The 11,721-nt window shown below is 43.7% G+C and overlaps 1 protein-coding gene across 4 annotated transcripts in view; it reads right to left on the bottom strand.

Annotated features, from left to right (window-relative positions):
* sema6cb (semaphorin 6Cb) overlaps positions 1-11,721 on the bottom strand; it is a 130,294-nt gene that overhangs the window by 28,363 nt on the left and 90,210 nt on the right. For all 4 annotated transcript variants that reach the window (XM_026317013.2, XM_026317015.2, XM_026317014.2 and 1 more), the window contains 4 exons: positions 11,412-11,543; positions 11,017-11,172; positions 5,975-6,151; positions 5,419-5,556 (listed from right to left, as the gene is read on the bottom strand). In XM_026317013.2, coding sequence (XP_026172798.1) covers positions 5,419-5,556; positions 5,975-6,151; positions 11,017-11,172; positions 11,412-11,543 — 603 coding nt within the window. The remainder of the gene's footprint in view (positions 1-5,418; positions 5,557-5,974; positions 6,152-11,016; positions 11,173-11,411; positions 11,544-11,721) is intronic.

An 11,721-nucleotide genomic window follows, 5' to 3' on the forward strand; every position in this document is an offset into this window, starting at 1 on the left:
TTTCTTACAGGCTTCAAAGTCCCAATCCACAATTAGCTTCGACCATGTACTGAACACAGGTACAGTGTTTACACATGAAATGGAAGCATGCAACGCTGTAGATTCATTATCTGAAAAATATTAGCGTGTTTCTCTTTGTGTTTAGCAAACCCTGAGTGATGTAAACAAACCTGCAACAGCAACAGGAAAAAGAGCAACTGAAAACTAAATAAATCACCTGCAAAATGTCAAAACACTTCACGGTATAATATCCAAAGTAACTGGTCTGGTTTGTAACATCACGATGCAGAGAAAACTGACTGATTCTCTATAAAACAAATAAATGGAGAAGTACAAGGCAATGTCACATTGAATACAATCTGAGCAACATAAAAAAATGGGCTCTGGATTTAAAGTGCATTCATTGAAAATATCAAAAGGGCAGGAATGTAATACGTTTTTCATTTTAAATTAATTTTAATGTGTACATTAACTTTCAATCAAAGGTTTGGCAACAACAGTCTCATATTAGCAGTCCACTCAATCTGCTGCTTTAGTGAATAACATACTGGATGTTTACTTCCCCTCTTTAAGGCAGTCAGCATTAACCACCATCGATTGCCATTAGCTACGTCCCCTAGAGAATCAATTCCCAGCAGAATCCTGACATTCCCTACTTTTCTTCTGCATTTGAGCTCATGTCTGCTGTAGGTTTGCAGGATCCATTTGAGTCCATCAGAGAATTAAAAACATTTTTCTGTTCTGCTGAATTTTGCCAGTCTGCTGTATCCCCATTTTCAGCAGCAGCAACATAATGAGCGTGAAGTACGCAGTGAAAATGTTTACCTGTGCCTCTCCTCAGCCACTTTAAAGCAGTTTTAACCTGAATAACAGCATCAGAGGTAAGAGCAAACAAACACAAAATGTCAGCAGATTGCTGATAGTGGTGCTGGGCGATGATTGTGCCAAAGAAAATCTTTAAAGTCAGTCAAGGAACACGTCTGAATGAGTTTTAATGAGAACGCCTGTGACCTGCTTTAAATATCAAAAATTATTTATGACTATCTGAAGTGAGGGGCAGGTGTTACCCTGCCTTCACTCTCAGTCTAAAAACACTTTGCAGAAATCCCACCGAGAGCACATCAGCGTGTTTACTCTCACAGAACACAGGGAAATCAACATAGACGCTATTTACAGTCCTATACGGCTGCAGCTGGGACCTGAGTGTCACTGGATCTACGTGTCAGACTCTTGCACGCACTGTATGTACACAAAGAACAACCAAACAAAACAACAAAAGAAAATAATAAGAAGAACATTCACCACCACCTGGGGGTGCCAGAGAAATACATCACAACCTCTAAGTAACTTGGAGCTTAGAATAACAAGTCCTCTAAAAACAGACTTAGTGCCCTCAAAAACAGCACATATAAACCAAAACGCTGAAGTCTGAAGTGCTACAACAATTCAGCAGACCACAGTCACACTCCGCATGCCCTGTCCGATAAATAGAAACGTACACAGGTCGCTTCAGGCATTTTTACACACAACTAATGCTGTTTTTTCTCAGGAGAACAGTATAATAATAAAACACCCTGCAGGTAATACAGATATAATGAGGCTCATAAAGTTTGTTTTTCGTCGAGGCTGCCAAGTGGTGTTTATTCATTTAAATTCTAGCTTTGTGTTATATTAAATATCCTGTTAGGTGTTTCAGGCCTGGTCTTAGTGACGCTTCTCTTCATCCTCATAAACTTTTTTTCCCCATAAATCTCAAATCAAATCGTAAGAATAACTGATCTGCAGTGAGGGCACAGGGGAAAGAAAAACAACACACACAAATATAAAGCAAAGCAAACTAAGACTGTCAAAGGCCCAACGGTTTGAATCAAAGCCTCCAAGAGTCAAAAGCTGAGTCTGTTTTTGCAAAGCGCCTCAGAGTGAGGACCTTTGGGTGTTATGGTCCTAAACTGACTCTCGCCCGTGTGGAGCTGCCAATATATAACACAGCACCAAGCAGCTTCAATTAATTATTCACACACTAGCCATAAGGTATATATATGCCTCTCCACATGCTGCTACCCTTCTCCTCACTGTATTTCTTCAGTTCCATGACAGGAATGAGCCTCAGCACTGAAGCACTCTGGGAAAAGGGGCTGTGGTTACGATAAGAGACGCCTCAGCTGTTACATGGTCTTCACGTGACTTCGTTCTACATCCGTGCAGTTTGTGCGTCCCCCGTTACCCTGAGACCTCTTACGCCTTCTTGCTCATATTCCGTCATGCTATGACGACCACACAGGTGTGTTTGTTCGCCTGCAGCTACACTGTGAAAGGAACATCCATTAGCCGCTGAGGCGAGAAGGGATTTATCCAGATTCTGAGGCTGGGACTCATAACTTCAGCTGTCATTTAGCCAACGCCCTGGGAACAACACAATACTGACTTTCAGCTAATGTGACACTGCTTTGAATATCTAAACGCGAAGACGCCATTGAAGGAGGAGAGCGTCTAATACGTGTCCTCGTAGCAGGCAGGTGACCTAATGTTGCTGTAATGCTGGGTTTATTTATTAACGTTTGCTAGAAAATGAAAAGAATAAACCCAAAGAAGACGAGACTGAGGACACAAACTCTGGAGGACAATTCCAGGTTGATTAGGCTCTTATTGTTATAGCTGCGATAATAATAGCAGCAGCACTGCAATAACTAAAATCTCTACAAAGTGGAGGGAAGCATGAGCATTCAGATGCTCAGAGAGACGATCTTTAGTTATTTGGAGGAGATGATACAGACGAATAGTTCAATTATGACCCAAGCTGTCGATTGTAAACATGAATCGCAGCGTGTTTGTTATTTCCTCAGGTGCAAATGAGGAAAGAGACACAAACAAAAAAACAACAAAGCATCGGCCTGCGAGGGGAGGCTGCTCATCACTTCCCCGTGCCTGCCATCAGTCATTGGTGGCTTCCTTTAATCATCACCATGCCCCTCTAAATGTTACCATGTCATTTTGTGCCCAAGGACTTGTTGAGCTGTACAGATAATAACTTTTAGATATATTTCTAGAAGCTGAAACAGTTCATTAAAAAAAAAAAAACAAAGAAAAGAGAAATATCCAGTGGCGCTGAAAATCCCCAGATCCACAGATTTTCAGGGTTTGGGGCCTCTTCTGCCCTTTTATTGTACTTTTTATTAAAACTCCCATTTCACACAGTTCCTAGCCACAGTTCAAAACAGAGCATTTTCTGAAACTTAATATTGGCAGCAGGCCCTCGGGTGAAAAAAGAAGCCTTATGATGGGGGTTTCAGTGAGGGAGCGAGAGAGAAACGAGCCAGGAGTGAGAAAAATGCAGACAGAGAGAAAATGGAGGCAGAAAACTGGGAGATGGAGTAAATGTCATCTGGAGGGAGACAGATTCCTTGGTATGGTAAAGGCGGATATGGTGGCAGAAACCTGACCTCCTGGCCAAAACTGATGAGGCTTACCGGGCCCCTAATCCCAGGATGAGGTGTGCTGTAGCTCTAGTCTTAAAAAGGATCTGGGGATGTAGCTGGTCTGCAAGTCTAAGACTGGCCCTACCCATTTTATCCTCGTTCCTTCTTTTTCTCCCCTCTCTCCTCGGGCTTAAAAAAAAACAAAAAAACACACATGGCAGCACCATCACTGGCTCCTGGCCAATCAGCTGGATCCAATTTATGACTAAACAATGTTGAGAGCTTCTCCAGACCTTTGCAATGAGGGCTTAGCATGCAAAGGGGGTATATGTATTCCCTGGTGAAACTGAGGAGAAATCCTTTCTCTGGGTTAAAGGGTCTGAGGAAACGGGGTGGGAGATGTATGGGGCCAACATTCCTCACAGTCCCAAAAATAGAATCTGAAGCCGGGGAGCAAGTACATTAGCTGAGGCTAAAACATCGCCTGACAAAACAAAAGGCTGCAGACAAAGAGAGACGCTTGAAGGCTCTGCTGTAGAAGGCTTATAAACCTGTTCTAAAAACAATGTCAGACTCCTGACAGCAGCACTTTCACGTCTGGTTTTGTTCAGTTTATGGCATTGTTCAGACAGCGATCTATGCCAACTGTGTTTGTGCAGGGATAAGCTGATGTTTATACTTATTATAACCGTTTCATCACTGCTAATGACAACTATGTTCATTTTTGATGAAACGTGCTCATCATAGTTTCCACAGTGAGGTCCTGAAGTGACCACCAGTCCACAACCCTAAAGCACTGAAGTGTTTACATTAGTGTATTTACATGAAGTAACTGGGCTAGAGCTCTGGGCTCTTAACCACACGCACTAAAGGTGAAACGAACACCTTTAAAACCTACCTAAGTCACTTTCCATCCCTGAACCTTTACAAAATGCAGACAGAACCCACTGCTCTGCACCAGTGTTAAACCCAGTTAGCATGCATCACTATTATTTTCTAAATTGCTTATTTTCAGCTGAATATGTGCTCACATACTCTGGAGCATGAAATTCAGGCAGAAATTGGATCAGAAATGGTTTAGAAAAATATTCAATCTTGCCTCTAACCACAAATTTTCTTGTGCAGCGTACTTCACTGTGCTGCTTCATCTTACCTGCCAACAACACAAATAACACACTAACAGTGTGGGTCCAAGCAGCTCGATGAACCAGGCAGATAACAGCATAACGTCTGCTATTTGATGCCGCCCTTTACCCAAAAGCCTCTAAGAGCACAACGAGTGGACGCATTTCTTAAATTGGTAGCTCTAGAGGAAATGGATCCTTTCTGCCTTCAAATGTGTTAGTGCCACTTTCTTCCCATCGGTCAGGGAGGAAACCCTAAATTAAATCCTGCATTCATGGGCTGCAGAGAGTGTGGTCTCAGTCTTCAGACTGGTTTTTGAGATTTGGTTTTTTTTTTTTTCTGTGATTTTTGGCCATTTTCCTGCTGACTCAAACAATTTCTGATGTTTTTTTATCTGGGGCTTTGCATGTTTGGTCCTTAGGTCTCCAACAGGTGAATTTACATTGAGTCAAGATCGGTTTCAGTTGTGACACTAGAAATTAGTAATTTGCTCAAGTCTCCCAGGTTTTGATTTCACTGAGACTCAACTGGAATGAAACTAAGATAATCTGATGACGACCCTTGCAGGGCGGCAACTTCTAAGCTATGAGCTATTAAATTAAATTATTGGATAACACAAAGAAACCCCTGCCTGAACTCTCCAGATTTCTTCTTGTGTCTAAACAGCAGATCAGATTATTTACCATCACTGGAAACATATATTATTATATGTGAACGTCTGATGAATAACAATCATCGGTTCATATTTTCATAGATAAAGTTTCAGAGATATAGTTTTAGGACTGGACATTTTACAGTATGTGAGCAGCCACAGAGAGTAAAACTAGAAGCCAGACAGTAATGCAGCCTCTCACTGTGGCAGAAATGTGGGACTCACTTCTTGCAGGTGCTGAAGTCGGAGCAGCGGCTGAGCGGCACACGGATCACGCAGCTGGAGAAGGCCACAAACAATGCGTGGTGGTCCCGATCCAACTCCAGACCCAGCACCCTCCTGTCCTCCCCCCGTACGTTGCATCTAGGAACACAGGAAAACACCAACTGTCACGATCACACATTTTCCATTTTGTTTGATAAATCAGTGCTGCAGACAGCTGACACAGTCTGAAAATTATACAGAAAGCCGGCTCTGATTCTAACTCCATGCAGATAGACTTTTCAAGCTGTGCAGTCAGAAAACAAAAGATGACACAGAAGAAAAGCATCCCCTCTAGCTGCACAGGGTGATGCAAAGTGGTACAATAGACCAAAGAGTGGGTGGGCAGGACAGATCAAGGCAGAACTCACAGAGGAGAAGAAAAAGAAAAGATCAGAAGAGGTAAAAGAAAAATACAGAGTACAGGACAAAAAAAATTATGAGTGAAATCACAAAAGAGTAAAAAGGACAGACAATTAAGGAGAAAGATGAAGAGCTTAAAGCAAAATGAGTGTCTGACTTGTTCGTGTTGTAGACATCAATGTCCTCCAGGAGTTGGGTGCTGAAGGAGGCGTTGGGTCCCTCTGTGCTGGCGAGGATCTTCAGCACATGGCCATTTTCTGAGCCCAGAAAAACCACCGTGTAGTTCTTATACGGCCCTGCCGACGTATCCACTGCTATCTGGGTCAACTTAAACCTGGACAAAAAAAACAAGAAAACAATGACTATTAGAAATACACCTCTATCAAAATCTTTCAGATATTTATCGAACAGATGCACCACCAGAAGGAACGGTGACATAAAGGAACCCGTCTCTGGTGAGGAACTTCAAAATGCAAGCTGACATGTCTGTTCAAACTGATGTAAATGAGAGGGAGCTAACAATGCTTTAGATTCCAGTTAGTATCTTCACGTTGTTTTGCTTTGTCAAAGTCAATTTCCTATAATAAACAAAACAAAGAGTGGGCGAGCATTGAGCTCATTGTATAAAGCATCAGTGTGCAATCAATCACTTCATCTACCAACCCACCATTCCCGTCCACCATCGCCTACATCCTTTAATCCCTTCATCCTATTAATTCATCTATCATCCACCCACAGCCATTCAATCGATCCATCCTCCCTGTTTTTATAGCCACTTTCCTCAACACACTGCAGTCCCTGCTCGAGCCTCACTTTTCCATTTTGTGTTTTGTATTTACTGCTGCTTCACATTCATCCTGCTCCATACAGTCCCACCTGGGAGCTGCCCAGTATCACCGCAGCCTTCTACTGCTGCAGAGTCATGCTGAAGGGCACCTTGAGTCCAGCGGTTGTTGACAGAGGGATAAGCTTTACTCACTCACTGAACAAACCAGCGTCCTGTAATAAACACAATTCTTTTTTTTTTTTTTCCACATCACATCCTTTCTACATTTTTCTTTGAAGGACACCTGTGGAGGCTCCAGTACCCTCATTTCCTCTTCCATCCCTCCCAGATTGTCCCACAGAGACCGGGGTGTTTACCCACAAGGACTTGACTGGCATGTCCTCTCAGTGACGCGGCGGTATTACGTGATTCGCTTCTGGTTAGGTTTCATTTATTTAGCCTCTCCCTGAGGAGAGGTGAGGCAGATGTGATGTTTTTGGCGCCAGATGTGAAGCGGCGCGTGTTTCCCCAGTGTGGAGCCGCTGCAGTGTCTGGCTGGCTGTCAGCCTGGCTATGCTTCAGGAGCCATGGGGAGGCTACTGTGTATTGCGTGTGTGCGTGTGTGTGTGTGTGTGTGTGTGTGTGTGTGTGTGTGTGTGTGTGTGTAAAGCCTGAACGTGTGCTGTGCATCTGCAGGGTGCACAACCATGTCTGAGGTTTGTGTGGTGCTGCCTGACACACTTGTGACACTTATCACTGATTCAACACTCACCATGATCATCTGCATTCTCAAATGTCTCACACACACACACACACACACACACACACACACACACACACACACACACACACACAAGGAGCTCAATATGGTGGATAACCAAAGTGACGGAGAACCAGTGCCTACCTATGACCATTTTAGGAGAGAAAATAACAGAACTTGCAGAGTTTATCAAAGGCAGAAACAACGTCCATTACTGGATCTGAAAAATGGTTATAGCCATCCAAACTTCTTATGACGCCATCCAAGAAAATAAGGTTAAGTTATGTGATAAACTGACACAAACATCGCCGCAAGCGATGAACGGCAAAATAACGTAATGTGGAACAAGCAGAAACAACATCAGTGATTTACCGATCAACATCGGCAAAGGGAAAGAATCGTGAGAGATCTGCGCCAATCCATGAGAATATGTCAGGAAGTGGAGAAACTGGGGGAGCGGAGAGGCATTTCCACCTGCCCGAAGTGTCAAACGCAGAGATGCAGGCTGAAAGTGGAATTGAATCAGACTGGCAGACAGGGAGAACAAAAAGATGGAGGAGGCATGGGAAACCACCACGTCCTGATGCCGTAATCATTGAAAAGAAAGGCGAAGCCACTTACGCGGAAATCCGGACCTTAAGGACTTCGGAAACAGTGTTGCGCACATTTGCCAAACAATGAAAGGAAACTATTATTACAGCTGACGGACGCTGGGGGCGCAAATACGTTATTGCTGCAGTCATGACTAGCAAAACGAAAGAGGAAGTGTATGCGGCTATTCAAGGTAGCTTTGGTAAGACGAGGGAACTTGCAGACAACGCTGTGAAATCCATGAGGAAAGCCTACAGAGGAACTCAGACTGCAGTGGTTGGACTCCCAAGCGTTATAGAGGAAGAACCGCTGAAAGCAGGCATCAGGATGGGTCAGAATCGGATGGGTCGTTTGCCGAATGAGAGAAGATTATGCCATTAAGATGCTTTAAGCGCTTGGACTTTGGGCATAGATCCACCTCATGCAAGAGTATGGTGGATCGGTCCAAACTTTGCTTAAGATGTGGTGAGAATGGCCATTTTGTAAAAGACTGTAAAAACAGTCCAAAATGCATTATTTGCCCTGACAATAAGTAATAAAAGCCAGGCAGCAGGGAGCAGAAACTGCTCGGCATTCCAGAGGGCACTACAAAGTGCACGGAGATGAAGATCATACAGCTAAACCTAAACCATTGTGAAGCAGCACCATTTGGGCCTGCAATAGAAGCTGTCTTCAAGACAAATCAGTGGTTTCTGAAGTTGCATTCGTCAGGGCAAAAGTGAATGGAATACACATCTATAACTGCTATGCTCCTCCACACACCACCTTAGAGGAATACGAGAACTTCCTGGACCGCTCGACTAATGATGCACGAGGACGCTATCCCTTAATTATAGCCGGAGATTTCAACGCGTGGGCCACTGAATGGGGAAGCACACAAACGACTATACCAGGCAGCGTGCTCTTGGAAGCATCTCAACAATGGACCTCACTCTATGCAATCCTGGGAACACTGATACATTCAGCAGGGGTAATACAATAATCGATAATTGATTTAAGCTTTGTTAGCGGAGGCTTGTGGTGAGCCGGAGTGAAATGGGAAGTCAGAGATGTATATACACACAGCGACCACCAGGCAATCCTGATTGAAACGTACCAACCAAAACGAACAAACTGGAATTCAACATCCAAAGCTGTCGGATGGAAGTCCAAAGTATTTGACCCATCAATTTTCTCTTTGTTTCAGGAGGAAACTGAGCTTAATGGAACAGCTAACGAAAAGGTATCTCACCTTGTGTTGAGTGTAACAAGGGCATGTGATGCATCGATGCCTAGAAGATCGGCCAATAATAGCCGACACCAGTATATTGCCGTAACATCACGGCCAACAATAAGACACTTATTGCTGGATGCTAGGATGTCCTTTAAGGAACATCTACAGCTACGGTCTGGGAAGGGACATAACGGGATGCAAGCGACAAGATCACCATGAGACTATATGGGCAGAAACCATAGCTATCTGGCAGACTCGGTGGAATGAGTCGAATAAAGGAAGATGGACACATAGGCTCGTTGAAAACATTGAAAAATGCCGTACTGAAGAAACCGTGGAACTGGGACCCTGACAGATGAATGAGACAGTAGAAGCAGCACGAGCTAAGTCCCCCCGCGAAGAAATACTGGAAGGTGGTCCCACGGGGAACAGGACACAGAGCAGTGGGTGGAAGGTGTTTTAGTGGATGTGAGTCCCACAGTACTGAAAGGTCTGCATAAAGCATTTCACCTCCACTAAAAACACACACACACACAGACTCAGTCACTTCAATGCAAACTGCAGGTTGGGTCATCGCTCCAGGAAGACCCCTGCCTGCGAGACTCGTCTTTTATGTGTGCTGCGATCGACCGTTTGGTTTTAATGAGGGACATGGTTGTGTGTTCCACCTGAGCTCACCCATCGATACCAATCACTACCCTGAGAGCTGAAACACGGTGGGTACATAATGCTGCTATAAAAAACAGAAAATATTACCTACATTCCAACCACTGAAAGGAAAGACCCTGGTATTTTCTCCTAAAGGCTTGTTTTATAACTGCAGCCATGCTGATCATCCAACTAATGATCATGTTTTTAATTTGAGTCGAGAAAAATGTTTACTCAGATGATACTGCTCTGCATATATTCATTTATGATGTGCAAGGTGGTACAGCAGTAACAACACAGGCAAAACTGGAGCTGAACAGATCATCAGGTATGACAAATTGTCTGAAGATGCAAAAATATTGCAGTTTTTAAACTCAAAATAGATGGAAATATACTTTCGGAGCTGGAGCAATTGTTTGTCAATCAGCAGATATTCTGTGAAATGAATCTAAAATGATTTTGGGAATCAATTTGAATCAAACATCCTCTGCGTCGAGCTTCTCCCAAAGTGAGAATTTGCTCCTTTTGACTGTCGCTGTAAACTGAATATCTGACAAAACAATCAAAACCTCCCCTTGGGCTTTTCCACTGTTTTCTCCAGATCAAATGACTATGTGATTATTCAAGAACATCAATAATAATAATCAGTGGTTATTTGGAGCCCTGCATATTAAAAAATTACTGAAAAACTGATTGACATATATACGTTAATCTGTAATTATCCTGTGATTAATCGGTCTACGGTCCGTAAGGAGTCCACACCACAGACTGAAAAATCTCCATCACATGTTGAATGTCACAGCTTCACTTTAATCCAGTTCACAGTGAATGTTCTGTTCGTATTTTTGCTTGATGAACTTTATCCATTGATTGAATGTGTTGATTGATATTCTGTCAGTTGCTTCAGCACCAACCAATAAGTGCGTAATGGCATATGTGAGATACTCTCGGCTCACAGACTGTAATTTGTATGGATGCCGGTTGATGCCTCTGGCATCGTCTTGGTGGACTATTCACTTAATGTTTGACTAGAAGAAATTTAGTGGACAATGGTCTGAGTGCTGCACTAAACTGGTCATAAGAGAGTAAGTGAAATACAGTGTGCTGGGTTCTTTGGGTCCTTCTTTCTGTGTTAATGATCCTCCACTGAAACATTAACAAAAGAACAAAATGTATCCAGTCATTTCTTCATCTGCCCTTTTATTAAAACATGCACTGTACCTGCTGGTGGTGCGGGTGAAGAAGGGCCTGTCGTAGACCGAGGGGACGGACTCGTCCATGAGGGGGTACGACTTGATGAACGTCAGGGTCTCGTCAGGGAAGGTGGTGGATGATTTGTAGGCGGCCGCTGAGCCCTCTCCGGCGCAGCATCCCGGCCTGCGTAGCAGCACAGACAGAAAAAAACATCAGGACTGAATTCAGTCACATGGGCACAGATGTGAATGCTCTGGCAGCTGTTTGTTTTTGGGGACGAGCAGGAGGGAAAAACAGGTGCCTGGTGCGGCTGTTTGTTTGTTCAGAAAACAACCGCAGCAGCTGCAATAACTCCACTGTCAGAGGCAGAAAGTCATGTTCTTGGAAAGTGACAGTTTGCTATTTAAAGTTGTGTCTCTTACCTGGGTTTTGGGACTTGCTCCTCTGGAACAGGCGTCCATGCTGATTCGCTGTTCTTCTGCTCTTTGAATTTGCCACTGAAGGCCTTCTCGATGTCATCCATGAAGAATGCACAGACTGCAGAGCCGGTGATGCTAGTGGGCCACAAACGAAGAAACAAAAGTCAGAATTCAACACCTTGTCCGAACGTGGCCCAACCTGGGTGTTTTTATTGAGGAGAACTCGGGATGCAGCCGTATGTAGACGAAACTCTGACATTATTTATCTGTGGTCTTTTATTTGTTGGCCTCAGCTTGCTGCAGACAGATCATG

The sequence above is a fragment of the Mastacembelus armatus genome, chromosome 16 (genome assembly GCF_900324485.2).
Source record: "Mastacembelus armatus chromosome 16, fMasArm1.2, whole genome shotgun sequence".
Taxonomy (NCBI): domain Eukaryota; kingdom Metazoa; phylum Chordata; class Actinopteri; order Synbranchiformes; family Mastacembelidae; genus Mastacembelus; species Mastacembelus armatus.